At 38.5% G+C, this 18,234-nt stretch overlaps 1 protein-coding gene across 1 annotated transcript in view; it reads left to right on the forward strand.

Annotated features, from left to right (window-relative positions):
- EPS8L2 (EPS8 like 2) overlaps nucleotides 1–18,234 on the forward strand; it is a 261,969-nt gene that overhangs the window by 113,704 nt on the left and 130,031 nt on the right. The window contains exons 2-3 of the mRNA XM_053720198.1: nucleotides 2,355–2,409; nucleotides 5,632–5,669. Of these exons, the coding sequence (XP_053576173.1) occupies nucleotides 2,366–2,409; nucleotides 5,632–5,669 (82 nt within the window). The 5' untranslated portion in view covers nucleotides 2,355–2,365. The remainder of the gene's footprint in view (nucleotides 1–2,354; nucleotides 2,410–5,631; nucleotides 5,670–18,234) is intronic.

The following is an 18,234-nucleotide window of genomic DNA, read 5'->3' on the forward strand; positions in this document are numbered from 1 at the left end:
TTTTATTATTGACAGGCAGGCGCCCCTCACTGCAAGGCGCCTGTAGGCACATGCCTACTGTGCCTAATGGGAAATCCGGCCCTGATGCTAGCAGCTCTTGCAAGTGGTAATACCTATTACAAAATGCTCAAGAAAACAACAGAATTTAAAATGACCTTACCAACTAGTTTATGACCAGATCATATCTATACAGCAGCAACTCTGGCCAAGCATATAGGTGTGAACCTCAACATGACCAGTGTGCGCATTGCCCTGATTTATCAGGGAGATGCAATGTTTTTTTTGGAGTGGCCAGAGTGTTGCATATTATTTGAACTATGAAAACTTTATTTGTTCTTTTTGCTTTTCACGTTTGCTTTCTTTGATAGCTGAGGCAGATGATCGTAGGTGAAGCTACAGCTAAGAGACCTAGGTTTTAGGCTAACTGATAATCTTGTTGGGCTTGTTTGTTTTTTTTCCTCCAAATTCCTAGCCACCACTTTCAGTACATTAACCCCTTCCTGCCGGGACTTATTTGTCTACATCGGAACAAAGTTCCAATGTAAACAAATAAGTAAAAATTGGTGTAGCCACCAATCAGCAAATGCTACTCAGGTGCTGAACCAAAAATGGGCCAGCTCCTATGCTTATATTCCTGCTTTTTCAAATAAAGATAGCAAAAGAATGAAGATCATTTTATAATAGGAGTAAATTAGAAAGTTGCTTAAAATTGCATGTTCTATCTGAATCATGAAAGAAAAAAATTTAGGTTTTGTGTCCCTTTAAACTATGTAGTTAACCCTTTTGCAGGAGTTAAACACATACTAATGTGCAAACAATTGTGTAATAATAAAATTCTCAAACATATTAAATATATTCTTTTTTAGCTTTTATGTCCCTTTCATAAACATGTAACATGTGGCCCCCAATATGTGGAACACTGACCTTTTTAATGATGTACTTTCAGCGTGGGATAGGAGAGGGATTTTTAGTGCAAATCAAATAAAGGGAAAGTGAAGTGAGTTCCCCACCTTCCCTGGCTGTGTGTGGATTGATAGTATGTGGGGATATTTGCGAGCTGGAGCTATGCAAACTCAGTATTAATCACATAAATGGGAAAAACTAGTATGATTGTGTGGTCAGCATTAATGAAATTGGTTCCTATACTAACTAATCAGGTATCAAGTTGCTGACAATCAAGGCTTGGCTGACCATCAGACTACTGATCGCTCATTGTTATTTAATTGTATGTTTTATTGGTTTACTGCACATGTGAGATAAAGAGCTATTTATACCCAGTTCCATCAATAAAACACACTTCCCTAGGATACACATTTCAGCTGTTTCACTGGCTTCAATAACTTATAATCACAGTGTGTGCTGGAGCTAGTATAAACTGACAGTTCCTTGTGTAGTAATCAGGCTGTGACCCACAGGTCTGTGCCAGTGAAGTGCTGCTGAATATTGCTCAATCTCCTCTGCTGAATTGTTTGCCCTTTTCAAGTTACCACAGGATCAGGACATAACTGATTGCACCCAGCTACACCTGGCACACAAAGTCTGTAATAGTACATAACATTTAGGGAAAAAAATCCTATCTGTCTGTCTATCTAGTCAAATAAGAATCTTTAACTATCTATCTATGCTTTTCTTGATCTGTTATATAGATTTTTCCAGCTATTTTCTGTGTTGCTAATGGAGAGCGGTAGATGATTAGTGAGGTCATGAGGTCTTTGTTGTTCTTATATATGTCTCTGTTATAATGTTAAACGCTAGGATTCACCAGTGGAACAAATAAAGGGGACTTTCAGTCATGAAATATAAAATACTTCATGCTGAACGCTCCTTTATTTGAAGTGTTGGGCGCGATGAGCGCCTCAGGCAGTCCACGGCAGAGCGCTATTTTGCTGTGATTTATTTCTGTATGTTACATTGGAACAGTAGAATGACAAAATATAAGATTTGGGGAAATAATATCTGTGAATCTCCTGCACTTAACAGATAACACTGAATAAAAAAACATTTAATGTTTTGTATATGTTGTATTTGGGGGGGGGGGGTTGTGATAGATTAGATTGTGTGGATTTATGGAACTCTAAGTGGTTGTGGTCAATACTCCTATAATTTGGTTACTTAATTGTTGCGCCGAAAAGGGCCCTGGAATGTTTATTTATTGTATAATGAGACTGGGGAAAGAACTCTAAAATAATAACATTACATGAAACAAAAAAGTAAAAAGACTTAAAAACAGCGTCATCCGTTCTTCTGATATTTTATGTTGCTGATTCACTTAGCGTAAATAGTCACGTGATGATGTAGGACAGTGACATTCACTGAATTATCACATGGAAGTAATTTGTCATTTCTTCTTGCAGTAGATGCAGGGATGAGTCAGTCCGGATCCATTGGAAGCAAACAGGGAACCTCCAAGTAAGTACTTAATTTCACTCTGCGGCTGTGCACTTTGTTTCCTATTATGTCAGATGCACATACACCCCTATTTAACACCCATTTGTATGTTCAAATCTGGGGGGGGGGGGGGGTAGGTTTGCTGTTAGTACTGTGGCCTATGCTGAGTTTAAAACTAAAGAAGAAAGCAGCAGACTTCCAATATTCATAAGGGATCAGCTGCATGTGTTATCATGTTGTATACTGACATTCCGTCTGTGTATATATAGTGAAATCCAAGGTCCTTTCCAATATGGCTGTGAGTGCATCATACATGCACATATTACATCTCAGAGACACACTAAAGTCATTATAACTATGTGTTATGGAACAACACTATCAAGCAATAAAGATGGTATAATATATATATATATATATATATGTGTGTGTGTGTATATACATACACACACACACAAACATATGCTCAACCACAGCTCAGTAGTTTGTTCTATGGTGAGTTATCACATAGGAGAATTTTCCTGAAGTACTGTATATCTGTCTGATCCCGCCTAGTAAGGTCAGTCCAGCCATGAAATACCAGGCAATTCTCATCTGAACAAGGAACATGCCATGCCCCATACACACACACACACATACACACACACACATACACACACACATATACGTATACATATACATACATACATACACACATACACACACACACATACATACACACACACATACACACACACACATACACAGAAACAAATATACATACACACATAAACACACACACACAAAGGACACATTGCCAATGTCAAAAAATGCTTTTTCTGGGACCAAGTGATTGGAAACATTTGGGACTTTCTGGGACAATAGAACATTATTCCATTGGATCAATATTCACTTGGTTGTGAAGCCCCTATAATCCATGTGCCAATATCAGACCTTAATCATACCTATAACCCTGAAGCCCCTGTCAGTCATCTGAATACATCAGATCTATGGGCCTTAGGACCCTGTCTGTTATATGCCCACATCAGACCTCAGATCACACCCATTAATGTGTTCTCAACAACTTACTATGCCAGATACAAAGTATTAAATCTACTGTAGGTATATTCTTGCACTGTAAATAGCTGGTTTTGTTCATTGAATCCACCTCCCATAATAAATATTTCAGTAGATGGGTCTACTGAAATATGGGTCTACTGTTTGAATGAAAATGTTCCAGAAAACAAAAAGTGGTTGGTTTAATGAGCAAATCTAGCATTTCAATTACACAAATAAACCCAAAGGATCAATTTCACATATATTAGTAGCACATTAAAAGGGATAGAAGTTAATGTTACAGTTCTAAACAAATCTCCAATGTACTTTTTTTTTTATTACATTTACTTTGTTCACTTGGTATCATTTGCTGAACAGTAAACCTAGATAGGCTGATAGTAGCTTAGGAACGTGCAGATGTCTAGCATTTTATGGCTAAAATGTTTGAAACTTTGTAACTGCTGCAAGAGATGTGCACACTCCTGAGTTCACCTAAGATTTCTCTTTAACAAAGGATACCAATAGAACTGAGCAAGGTTGATTACAGAAGTACATTTGAAAGTTGTTTAAAATGTCATGCTCTATTCAATCCATTTAAAGGGACATAAAACCCAATTTTTTTCTTACATACTTCAGAAAGACCATACAATTTTAAACAACTTTCTAATTTACTTCTATTATCTAATTTGCTTTATTTTCGTGATATCCTTTTCGCTATTTTTGCTATTTCTTTAACAAAGGATATCTAAAGAATGAAGCAAATTAGATAATAGAAGTAAATTGGAATGTTGTTCAACATTGTTTTCTCTATTTGAATCATGATAGACAAGTTTTGGGTTTATTGTCCCTTTAAGTTTAATTGTGCCTGTATTGTCCCTTTAAGGTGAAACACATTTTACAGTACACTATTCCTTTATGTCCAATTTTGTTGCTTTACGTAATCTTTACTGGAGGGCCAGATGAAATCCTGCAATTTCCTATTAGATACTAGACACCTGTCAACCTTATCAAGTAGTAAGCATTTTCCTACTTTGGCTGGGAATCCAGGATTTACTTCTTTATTAAATGGACATCAAACCAAAAAATGTTCTTTCATGACTCAGATAGAGCATGCAATTATAAACAACTTTCCAATTTACTTTAATTACCCACATTTTCTTTGTTCCCTTGGAATCTTTTGTTGAAAAGCATACCTAGGTAGACTCAGAGCAGCAATGCTGATTTGACAATGTACATATATGCCTCTTGTCATTGGCTCACGCAATGTGTTCAACTATCTCCTAGTAGTGCATTGCTGTTCATTCAACAAGAGAATGAAACAAGTTTGATGATACAAGTAAATGAGAAAGATGTTTAAAATTGTATCATGAAATAAACATTTTGGACTTCATGTCCCTTTTAAGTGATTTAATTCGCAAAAGAAAACCTGCATATAAAGTTCATTGTTATCTAACTCTCAAGTAGAGGACATTCCTAAGTTTAATTTTTGCTTCAACTAATCCCCGCTTTCTTCAAATTAAATTTATTGTCTGTGCACCAAATTCCAAACATAGCATCAAAATGATTTAAATCTCACATAATGATTCAAAATTATTTAAATCTCACATACTTTCTAATTTACTCCTCATCAATTTTTCTTCGTTCTCTTGGTATTTTTATTTGAAAAAGTAGGAATCTAAGCTTATGAGCTGGCCCATTTTTGGTTCAGAACCTGGGTTGCACTTGCTGATTGGTGGCTGCACATATTGACCTCTTGTCATTGGTACAGGCAGCTAACTTCCTGTAGTGCAATGCTGTTCCTTTAACAATGAATAACAAAGGAATGAAGCAAATTTGCTAATTGAAGTAAATTGAATAGTTGTTTAAAATTGTGTTCTCCATCTGAATCATGAAATTCTGGGTTTCATGTCCCTTTAATTACAGCCAAAATAAAATATTGCATGATGGGCCTTTTTTCTGTGTAACGAAATTTATTTCTCAATATAGGTCTTGACAATCTCACCTTATATAGAATATAAAATTAACCAGGTCTTCCTAATGTTATGTTACCGTTCTTACTGTTCTCTACAAAGTTACCTTTAAATGTACTGAAAACATTATTTTTTTTTTTTAAAGTATTTAGAAAGTTTTCGGGTAACTGTCCCTTTAAGTGAATCAAATTGTCTGCATTTTAATTATACTTAATATTTACTATCCTTATTTTTCTTTTAGTGGAGGACCTGGGAGGATGAGTGCAAAAGATCTGTTTGGTAAGTGTATTTATTTAAACTTGTTTTAATTTTCATACAAAATGTATAATATTGATCTCATTTCACTTACTAATACTCAAGCCCATTGGATGTCACCTAAAGATGCACTCTCAGTTTTAAAAATATCTTTATTAAACAGTTCTTCTAGCAATAGAGTTTTACCATAGAGAGAGCAAAGGTACTGCAGCTCTCTAACCCTCTCTCTATAGCAGTGCTTTCCAAACTGTGTGTCGGCAGCAGTGTGTAGGTGTGTCCCTGCTTCAGCACAAATTTTTTTTTTTTTTTGGTTTCTGACTTTCCGGCTGCCTGCTACGCTTATAACATGGTTGACATGTGATTGATACCTAGGGGGATACAGATCATCTTAACCTATTAGCGCAGCTCAGTGGAAACTGAAACTATTCCCATTGGCGGCACATTGGCTCCTTAATTGGCTTGTGACTGCATGTGTAGTCAGTGAGTGGGACAGCAGTGTGTTTGCAGCGCGGGCAGTAGTCAATCGGACTCACCAAGCTCTTAGGGCGGCAGCTTAAATGCGGAGCTGAAGTCAGTGGGGTTTTTTTGGCAACTAGCTCCCAGTAGTGCATTGCTGCTCCTGCTCTTGATATATGGATAGGAAGTGGAAGCTTAAAAATGCTTGATGATGAAATGCGAGTGTCTTTATCTAATATTCCACCAAATATTCAGAAATTGTGTTCATCCCATCAACCTCATACATCCCATTAAAATAGCAAGTAGCTATTGGTGTTATTAAACTTTTTTTAATTCTTGCACATACATACTGTTACTTGTAAATACATTTCATTATTATATAATTTATGTATGTGTCTGTATCTCTTAAAACAAGTTAGTTTAACCTCATTTTTGCTAGTACAACTGAATTACTGTGTCGCGAAATGATGTAGGTCTAAAAAGTGTGTCACTAACATAACAAGTTTGGAAAGCTCTGCTCTATAGGTTGTTTGTAAAACACTACACATTGCACATAGTGCTTTTAAAAGGCTAATAATTATCAAACAAATAATTGTCATCAACCCCATCCCATAGCAAGGATCAGTAATGCAGATTTACATATTCTAGCCAATTACTAGATATCATTTTTTATTAGCGTATCCCTTAAAGGGGACAGCCTGCCTAAATCCATGCACAACCACATATACAGTATGTCCACTTTCAAAAATAGTTAAAGGGATAGTAAATCCAATTTCTCCAACATTGGTGTGTCCGGTCCACGGCGTCATCCTTACTTGTGGGATATTCTCTTCCCCAACAGGAAATGGCAAAGAGTCCCATCAAAGCTGGCCATATAGTCCCTCCTAGGCTCCGCCTACCCCAGTCATTCTCTTTGCCGTTGCACAGGCAACATCTCCACGGAGATGGTTAAGAGTTTTTTGGTGTTTAAATGTAGTTTTTATTCTTCTATCAAGTGTTTGTTATTTTAAAATAGTGCTGGTATGTACTATTTACTCTGAAACAGAAAAGGATGAAGATTTCTGTTTGTGAGAGGAAGATGATTTTAGCAGACAGTAACTAAAATCGATTGCTGTTTCCACATAGGACTGTTGAGATGAAGTAACTTCAGTTGGGGGAAACAGTTAGCAGACTTTTCTGCTTAAGGTATGACTAGCCATATTTCTAACAAGACCATGTAATGCTGGAAGGCTGTCATTTCCCCTCATGGGGACCGGTAAGCCATTTTCTTAGTCAAACAAACAGAATAAAGGGCTTATTATGGGCTAAAAAAACTGGTAGACATTCTTATGGGCTAAATCGATTGCTTTATTTGGGCATTTTATTCATATTTATGCTGACAATTTGTATTTATAAACTTTGGGAACGTTTATTAAACGGCAGGCACTGTGTTAGACACCTTTTCCAGTCAGGGGGCCTTCCTAGTTATAGACTGAGCCTCATTTTCGCGCCATTACTGCGCAGTTGTTTTTTGAGAGCAGGGCATGCAGATGCATGTGTGAGGATCTAAAAATTGCTGGAAAAGCTTCTAGAAGGCGTCAATTGGTATCGTATTCCCCTCTGGGCTTGGTTGGGTCTCAGCAAAGACTATAGCTGGGACTGTATAGGGGTTAAATTTATAAACGGCTCCGGTTCCGTTATTTTAAGGGTTAAAGCTCTGAAATTTGGTGTGCAATCCTATTAATGCTTTAAGACACTGTGGTGAAATTTTGGTAATTTTTGAACAATTCCTTCATACTTTTTCACATATTCAGTAATAAAGTGTTTTCTGTTTAAAATTTAAAGAGACAGTAACGGTTTTGTTTTAAAACGTTTTTTGTGCGTTGTTGACAAGTTTAAGCCTGTTTAACATGTCTGTACCTTCAGATAAGCTATGTTCTATATGTATGAAAGCCAATGTGTCTCCCCATTTAAATTTATGTGATAATTGTGCCATAGCGTCCAAACAAAGTAAGGACAGTACTGCCACAGATAATGAAATTGCCCAAGATGATTCCTCTAATGAGGGGAGTAAGCATGATACTACATCATCTCCTACTGTGTCTACACCAGTTTTGCCCATGCAGGAGGCCCCTAGTACATCTAGTGCGCCAATGCTTATTACCATGCAACAATTAACGGCTGTAATGGATAACTCCATAGCAAATATTTTATCCAAAATGCCTACTTATCAGAGAAAGCGCGATTGCTCTGTTTTAAACACTGAAGAGCAGGAGGGCGCTGATGATAATTGTTCTGTCATACCCTCACACCAATCTGAAGGGGCCATGAGGGAGGTTTTGTCAGATGGAGAAATCTCAGATTCAGGAAAGATTTCTCAACAAGCTGAACCTGATGTTGTGACATTTAAATTTAAATTAGAACATCTCCGCGCACTGCTTAAGGAGGTGTTATCTACTCTGGATGATTGTGACAACTTGGTCATTCCAGAGAAATTATGCAAGATGGACAAGTTCCTAGAGGTTCCGGTGCACCCCGACGCTTTTCCTATACCCAAGCGGGTGGCGGACATAGTAAATAAGGAGTGGGAAAAGCCCGGCATACCTTTTGTTCCCCCCCTATATTTAAGAAATTATTTCCTATGGTCGACCCCAGAAAGGACTTATGGCAGACAGTCCCTAAGGTCGAGGGGGCAGTTTCTACTCTAAACAAACGCACTACTATTCCTATCAAAGATAGTTGTGCTTTCAAAGATCCTATGGATAAAAAATTGGAAGGTTTGCTTAAAAAGATTTTTGTACAGCAAGGTTACCTTCTACAACCAATTTCGTGCATTGTTCCTGTCACTACAGCAGCGTGGTTCTGGTTCGAGGAACTAGAAAAGTCGCTCAGTAGAGAGACTCCATATGAGGAGGTTATGGACAGAGTTCACGCACTTAAATTGGCTAACTCTTTTATTTTAGATGCCGCTTTGCAATTAGCTAGATTAGCGGCGAAAAATTCAGGGTTTGCTATCTTGGTGCGCAGAGCGCTTTGGCTAAAGTCTTGGTCAGCGGATGTGTCATCCAAGACAAAATTGCTTAACATCCCTTTCAAAGGTAAAACTCTATTTGGACCAGAATTGAAAGAGATTATTTCAGACATCACTGGGGGAAAGGGCCACGCCCTTCCACAAGATAGGTCTTTCAAGGCTAAAAATAAGTCTAATTTTCGTTCCTTTCGCAATTTCAGGAATGGACCGGCCTCTAATTCTGCATCCTCTAAGCAAGAGGGTAATGCCTCACAACCCAAACCAGCCTGGAATCCGATGCAAGGCTGGAACAAGGGTAAGCAGGCCAAGAAGCCTGCCGCTGCTAACAAAACAGCATGAAGGAGTAGCCCCCGATCCGGGACCGGATCTAGTGGGGGGCAGACTCTCTCTCTTTGCTCAGGCTTGGGCAAGAGATGTTCAGGATCCCTGGGCGCTAGAAATAGTTTCTCAGGGTTATCTCCTGGAATTCAAGGAACTACCCCCAAGGGGAAGGTTCCACATGTCTCACTTATCCTCAAACCAAATAAAGAGATAGGCATTCTTACTTTGTGTAGAAGACCTGTTAAAGATGGGAGTGATACACCCAGTTCCAATAAAGGAACAAGGAATGGGATTTTATTCCAATCTGTTCGTAGTTCCCAAAAAAGAGGGAACTTTCAGACCAATTTTGGATTTGAAGATCCTAAACAAATTTCTCAGGGTACCATCGTTCAAGATGGAAACCATTCGAACGATTCTACCCACTATCCAGGAAAGTCAATTTATGACTACCGTGGATCTAAAGGATGAGTACCTACATATTCCTATCCACAAAGAACATCATCAGTTCCTAAGGTTCGCTTTTCTGGACAAGCATTACCAGTTTGTGGCCCTCCCATTCGGGTTAGCCACTGCTCCAAGGATTTTCACAAAGGTGCTAGGGTCCCTTCTAGCGGTTCTAAGACCGAGGGGCATTGCAGTAGTACCTTACTTGGACGACATTCTAATACAAGCGTCGTCCCTGTCAAAAGCAAAGGCTCATACAGACATAGTTCTAGCCTTTCTCAGATCACACGGATGGAAGGTGAACATAGAAAAAAGTTCTCTGTCTCCGTCGACAAGAGTTCCCTTCTTGGGAACAATAATAGATTCCTTAGAAATGAGGATTTTTCTGACAGAGGTCAGAAAATCAAAACTTCTAAGCTCTTGTCAAGTGCTTCATTCTGTTCCTCGTCCTTCCATAGCGCAGTGCATGGAAGTAGTAGGGTTGATGGTTGCAACAATGGACATAGTTCCTTTTGCACGAATTCATCTAAGACCATTACAACTGTGCATGCTCAAACAGTGGAATGGGGACTATACAGACTTGTCTCCAATGATTCAAGTAGATCAGAAGACCAGAGATTCACTCCGTTGGTGGCTGACCCTGGACCATCTGTCCCAGGGAATGAGCTTCCGCAGACCAGAGTGGGTCATTGTCACGACCGACGCCAGTCTAGTGGGCTGGGGCGCGGTCTGGGAATCCCTAAAAGCTCAGGGTCTATGGTCTCGGGAAGAGTCTCTTCTCCCGATAAACATTCTGGAACTCAGAGCGATATTCAATGCTCTCAGGGCTTGGCCTCAACTAGCAAAGGCCAGATTCATAAGGTTCCAATAAGACAACATGACGACCGTTGCGTATATCAATCATCAGGGGGGAACAAGGAGTTCCCTGGCGATGAAAGAAGTGACCAAAATAATTCAATGGGCGGAGGATCACTCCTGCCACCTGTCTGCGATCCACATCCCAGGTGTGGAAAACTGGGAGGCGGATTTTCTGAGTCGTCAGACATTCCATCCGGGGGAGTGGGAACTCCATCCGGAGATCTTTGCCCAAATAACTCAATTATGGGGCATTCCAGACATGGATCTGATGGCGTCTCGTCAGAACTTCAAGGTTCCTTGCTACGGGTCCAGATCCAGGGATCCCAAGGCGACTCTAGTAGATGCACTAGTAGCACCTTGGACCTTCAACCTAGCTTATGTATTTCCACCGTTTCCTCTCATTCCCAGGCTGGTAGCCAGGATCAATCAGGAGAGGGCCTCTGTGATCTTGATAGCTCCTGTGTGGCCACGCAGGACTTGGTATGCAGACCTGGTGAATATGTCATCGGCTCCACCATGGAAGCTACCTTTGAGACAGGACCTTCTTGTTCAGGGTCCATTCGAACATCCAAATCTGGTCTCCCTCCAGCTGACGGCTTGGAGATTGAACGCTTGATTCTATCGAAGCGTGGGTTTTCAGATTCTGTGATAGATACTCTGGTTCAGGCCAGAAAACCGGTAACTAGAAAGATTTACCATAAAATATGGAAAACATATATCTGTTGGTGTGAATCCAAAGGATTCCCATGGGATAAGATAAAAATTCCTAAGATTCTCTCCTTTCTACAAGAAGGTTTGGAGAAAGGATTATCTGCAAGTTCTCTAAAGGGACAGATCTCTGCTTTATCTGTCTTACTACACAAAAGACTGGCAGCTGTGCCAGATGTTCAAGCATTTGTTCAGGCTCTGGTTAGGATCAAGCCTGTTTACAGACCTTTGACTCCCCCCTGGAGTCTAAATCTAGTTCTTTCAGTTCTTCAAGGGGTTCCGTTTGAACCTTTACATTCCATAGATATTAAGTTACTACCTTGGAAAGTTTTGTTTTTGGTTGCAATTTCTTCTGCTAGAAGAGTTTCAGAGTTATCTGCTCTGCAGTGTTCTCCGCCCTATCTGGTGTTCCATGCAGATAAGGTGGTTTTGCGTACTAAGCCTGGTTTTCTTCCTAAGGTTGTTTCTAACAAAAATATTAACCAGGAGATAGTTGTACCTTCTTTGTGTCCGAATCCAGTTTCAAAGAAGGAACGTTTGTTACACAATTTGGACGTAGTCCGTGCTCTAAAATTCTATTTAGAGGCTACAAAAGATTTCAGACAAACATCTTCCTTGTTTGTTGTTTATTCTGGTAAAAGGAGAGGTCAAAAAGCGACTTCTACCTCTCTTTCCTTTTGGCTTAAAAGCATCATCCGATTGGCTTATGAGACTGCCGGACGGCAGCCTCCTGAAAGAATCACAGCTCACTCCACTAGGGCTGTGGCTTCCACATGGGCCTTCAAGAACGAGGCTTCTGTTGACCAGATATGTAAGGCAGCGACTTGGTCTTCACTGCACACTTTTGCCAAATTTTACAAATTTGATACTTTTGCTTCTTCGGAGGCTATTTTTGGGAGAAAGGTTTTGCAAGCTGTGGTGCCTTCCGTTTAGGTAACCTGATTTGCTCCCTCCCTTCATCCGTGTCCTAAAGCTTTGGTATTGGTTCCCACAAGTAAGGATGACGCCGTGGACCGGACACACCAATGTTGGAGAAAACAGAATTTATGCTTACCTGATAAATTACTTTCTCCAACGGTGTGTCCGGTCCACGGCCCGCCCTGGTTTTTTAATCAGGTCTGATGAATTATTTTCTCTAACTACAGTCACCACGGTACCATATGGTTTCTCCTATATATATTTCCTCCTGTCCATCGGTCGAATGACTGGGGTGGGCGGAGCCTAGGAGGGACTATATGGCCAGCTTTGCTGGGACTCTTTGCCATTTCCTGTTGGGGAAGAGAATATCCCACAAGTAAGGATGACGCCGTGGACCGGACACACCGTTGGAGAAAGTAATTTATCAGGTAAGCATAAATTCTGTTTTTTTTCTTTTATGATTCGCATAGAGCATGCAATTTTAAGCAACTTCCTAATGTACTCCTATTATTATCTTTTCTTTGTTCTCTGGATAGCGCTTGCTGATTGGTGGCTACATTTAACCCAAACTGTTTTATAATAAAATAAATATATAAATAAATTTCTTTTACTGTTGTGTCATATAAGTTTATGAACAAAAGGTCCCAGTGTCAATTATATTGCAATAAAGAAAAAAACACCCAGTAGGACAGTAACTCCCCTTTACAATTAGGACTACTGCTTAACCTATTCCTTATAAGGAACTAAATACAACCAATTCTGATATACAAGGTTTCCTCAGAAAAATTAGGCTGACACATACCTCAAATGCTGCTTAATGCATGAGACACTCCTCCACACTGAAAAGTTTCCTTCATATTACCTTCAGATTTGTGGGAACCATAACTGATCCTAGTAACTGCTGCTAAGATCATCGATTTCAGGGAGAAATCTTCTTCCATATCCTCCCTGATTAAAATAGTACTCACCGGTACCATTTAAAATAAAAAATATCTTGATTGGAGAAATTAAAACTATCATTTTGTCACCACTATCACTTTACCCTTCCTATTACTAGTATAGGCAAAAAGAATGACTGGGGGGAGGAGTTAGGGGAGGAGCTATGTAACAGGTCTGCTGTGGTGCTCTTTGCCACTTCCTGTTAGCAGGAGAATATCCCACAAGGATGAAACCAGTGGACTCGGCATATCTTGTAAAAGAAATGGATAATAGGAGAAAATTAGAAAGTTGCTTAAAATTACATTCTCTATCCGAATCATGAAAGAAAAAAAATTGGGTTTAATATCTCTTTAATGTATATTATTATGTAAATTAGACATATATAACTACTGTGTTATGTTTGTTTAGTTTACATTGTAAAATATATTTTAACAAATCCAATGTGTGCATACTATTATATTTTGTATCTCTATCTATCTATCTATCTATCTATCTATCTATCTATCTATCTATCTATCTATCTATGTAAACACACACACACACACATGCATACATACATAAACACATACATATATAGGGCTATATTAGGACTATTTTAATTTCTTTACATGTGTGGCTTGTGCCTGCAGAGGAAGTGTGTGTGTTTTTTGGGATTACTTCTACATACTTCATTAAAATAAACACCCAACTATAATGAAGTTTGTATAATCACCAGAGCTTACATTTTTAAAATCTTTTTTTTTTTATGAATTTCCTGCATGAATTAAAGAAGATAAGGAAGTCTCTCCAAAATATCACTTTAAAAAAATATATAATACACATTTCAAAAGATCAAAACTTTTCTTGAGCTTACCCGGTGAGCTCTTGTTGTGACCAGTTCACAATTCAAAAGCCACCTGCCAAAGGCTACTAGAAAGTGGACATTGCTACATTTTGTTGTCTCAAAACAAAGGGAAAGCTGTGTATCCCAGCAACAAGCGTATGTCTCGAGTAGTCAAATAGACAATAATAATGTAACCAAATAACCTGTTATAATGCATGAAAAGCCAGCCATCATTATCCCTTTGTTTCGTACCACCACCAAAAGGGCCATAACCATAGAAGTGTAGGGCAGATAGACAATAATTTACAATATGGGGGTTTATGGGAGCAACTCACCTTTTTTTTTTAGACTTCTCAAAGGCATTTGATACAGTGCCACATGAGAGATTAATGCACAAAATTAAGGGACTGGGAATAGCTGAAAATGTTAGCTCATGGATAAATAACTGGATAAAAGATAGGGAGCAACGAGTAGTAGTAAATGGATCATACTCAGATTGGACAAAGGTAATCAGTGGAGTCCCCCAGGGATCAGTACTGGGCCCTGTTCTTTTTAATATTTTTATAAATGACTTGGAGCTAGGATTAAATAGCGACATCTCTATTTTTGCAGATGATACTAAGTTAAGTAAGGTCATTGGGTCAGAGCAGGATGAACTTTCGTTACAAAGGGATCTGCAAAAATTTGAAATATGGGCAGGTAAATGGAAAATGAGATTTCATACGGGAAAATGCAAGGTTCTACATTTTGGAAGTAAAAATAAGCAGGTAACGTATTATTTAAATGGGACAAGACTTAGCCAAACAGAGGAGGAAAGGGATTTGGGAGTAGTAATAGATAACAAGCTAAAGATGGGTGCACAATGCAGGGCAGCGGCTACAAAGGCTAATAAGATACTAGCATGTATTAAAAGAGGCATTGATTCAAGGGAGGAAAGCATAATTCTGTCACTATATAAAGCACTGGTAAGACCTCACCTTGATTATGGAGTGCAGTTCTGGGGACCGATCGCAAAAAAAAGATATTGCAGAACATGAAAAAGTTTAGAGAAGGGCCACAAAGCTAATAAGGGGATTGGAGAATTTAAGCTATGAGGAGAGGCTAGCCAAACTGGGTCTGTTTTCTTTAGAAAAAAGGCGCTTGAGAGGGGACATGATTACTTTATATAAATATATTCAAGGCCCATATACAGAGATGGCAGAAGCTCTGTTTATTCCAAGAAAATTTTTGTGACAAGAGGTCACAATTTAAGGTTGGAGGAAAGGAAATTTAATCTCCTGCAATGGAAACGTTTTTTCACTGTAAGAGCAATAAAATTGTGGAACTCATTACCAAAGGAGGTAGTGAATGCCAATACCCTAGATACATAAAAATAGTCTGGATACATTTCTGTATATAAATAAAATACATGGATGTGATTGCTAGTATTAAATGGGTCAGCCTTTAGTGGGGTTATATAAGCTTAACTGGAGCTTTTTGTAAGTATTTTAGATTTGAATAGGTTGAACTCGATGGACTTCGGTCTTTTTTCAACCTTATCTACTATGTTACTATGATGTGGTGACCAGATTTTACCTTTCAATACTATTGTGTTCACAATTTTTCTATCATGCATATAAACAAGTAGAATTTCAAAAGCAGTAAACACCTTGTAATTACAATTTTGTTCTGCTGTCTACCAATAGGTTAACATATCAGAAAGTCTGAACTATATTAGAACTGATTAACACCTTGTTTACTGCAATTGTTTTTCAAACTCCACTCACTATTTTCCTTATTTGGAGGAGCGAATCTGAATTTGAGTAAGTGGATGACAGGGCTTGTCACTGTAATTATGGTAACAAATCTGTGTTTGGAGTCAGTAAAAAAGGTAACACACTGCAAATTAAGTAGAGATATGTAGTAAGGTTAGACTTGTGAAGGCTGCCATGTGTTTCAGGAATGAAAATAAATACACAATTTTCAAATTAAGGTAAAGGGGGCAAAATAAATAATATTGCAAAATGATTTTACTATGTAAGTATGACTTAGGAATTGCACTGTAAATGGACATTAAACACTAAGGGCCAGATTAAGAGTGGAGCGCTATTAAATGCTCCCGCTCCAACATTAAAGGGACACTAAACCCCAATTTTTTCTTTCATGATTCCGATAGAGCATGCAAATTTAATTTTAACATATTTTTACTAATATTGGAAATCTTACACAACTTGCTTTTCTGTCTTGTTAAAACAGCACTATTCCACATCTGGTAAGAGAGGAAAATGTAACACTGATAAGTTTTAATAAGTAAAGGGACATGACAGTCAAAATTAAACTTTCATGACAGTTTTAGAGAGTTTTTCAATGTACTTCTATTATCAAATTTACTTCATTCAATTGGTTTCCTTTGTTAAAAAGCATAAATAGGTTAGCTCAGCAGCAGCAATGCATTACTGGGGGGCTGGCTAGTGATTGGTGGCTATGCACATATGCCTGTTTTCATTGGCTCACCAAATGTGTTCAGCTAGTTCCCAGTAGTGCATACTGCTCTGGAGTTGACTTTAAAGGGACATGAAACCCAGGCAATTTACTTCTATTTTCTAGTATGTTTAATTTTTGTTATAATTTGCTGAAAGGATACCTAGGTAGGTTTAGGAGCTGCTGATTGGTGGCTTCACATATATGCCTCATGATATTGGCTTACCCAATGTGTTCAACACCCAGTAGTGCACTGCTGCTTCTTCAACAAAAGGATACAAATAGAATGAAGCAAATTAGATATTAGAAGCAATTTAGAAAGTTGTTTAAAAATGTATTCTTTTTCTGAATCATGTCCCTTTAACTATGTGTTCAATCACAAGCCTTTAAAAAAACTTAGCTAATGATTTATCCACAAATATTCCCATAGACTTAAATTGAGTTTTTCCTTTGGTTATCATTAAATAGATGTTTCTAAAGGATTGTGGTCCATCCCTATGTGTTTAACACTTTGCACACACATATTTATATACAAGCAATAGTGCAATGATAAAATAATCTAATTCATTAGAATATTTTCTTTTTGCAGTTGTATATCCCTTTAAAAGGACTTGTTTTGTTGCTTTATTTTTAAAACTAATTCTTCATTTTACTACAGGCTAGCTTACAAGTGGAGCACTAAATTATTGAGCGCCTGCAAAAACATAATTTATGCTTACCTGATAAATTTATTTCTCTTGTAGTGTAGTCAGTCCACGGGTCATCCATTACTTATGGGATTATATCTCTTCCCCAACAGGAAGTTGCAAGAGGATCACCCAAGCAGATCTGCTATATAGCTCCTCCCCTCACATGTCATATCCAGTCATTCGACCGAAACAAGACGAGAAAGGAGAAACCATAGGGTGCAGTGGTGACTGGAGTTAAATTAAAAAATTTAGATCTGCCTTAAGAGACAGGGCGGGCCGTGGACTGACTACACTACAAGAGAAATAAATTTATCAGGTAAGCATAAATTATGTTTTCTCTTGTTAAGTGTAGTCAGTCCACGGGTCATCCATTACTTATGGGATACCAATACCAAAGCTAAAGTACACGGATGAAGGGAGGGACAAGGCAGGAACTTTAAACAGAGGGAACCACTGCCTGAAGTACCTTTCTCCCAAAAATAGCCTCCGAAGAAGCAAAAGTGTCAAATTTGTAAAACTTTGAAAAAGTGTGAAGTGAAGACCAAGTCGCAGCCTTGCAAATCTGTTCAACAGAAGCATCTCATTTTTAAAGGCCCAGGTGGAAGCCACAGCTCTAGTAGAATGAGCTGTAATTCTTTCAGGAGGCTGCTGTCCAGCAGTCTCATAGGCTAAACGTATTATGCTACGAAGCCAAAAAGAGAGAGGAGTGGCCAAAGCCTTTTGACCTCTCCTCTGTCCAGAGTAAATGACAAACAGGGAAGAAGTTTGACGAAAATCTTTAGTTGCCTGCAAATAGAACTTCAGGGCACGGACTACGTCCAGATTATGCAAAAGTCATTCCTTCTTTGAAGAAGGGTTAGGACACAATGATGGAACAACAATCTCTTGATTGATATTCCTGTTAGAAACTACCTTAGGTAAGAACCCAGGTTTAGTACGCAGAACTACCTTGTCTGAATGAAA

Source organism: Bombina bombina, chromosome 7 (genome assembly GCF_027579735.1).
Source record: "Bombina bombina isolate aBomBom1 chromosome 7, aBomBom1.pri, whole genome shotgun sequence".
Lineage (NCBI taxonomy): Eukaryota > Metazoa > Chordata > Amphibia > Anura > Bombinatoridae > Bombina > Bombina bombina.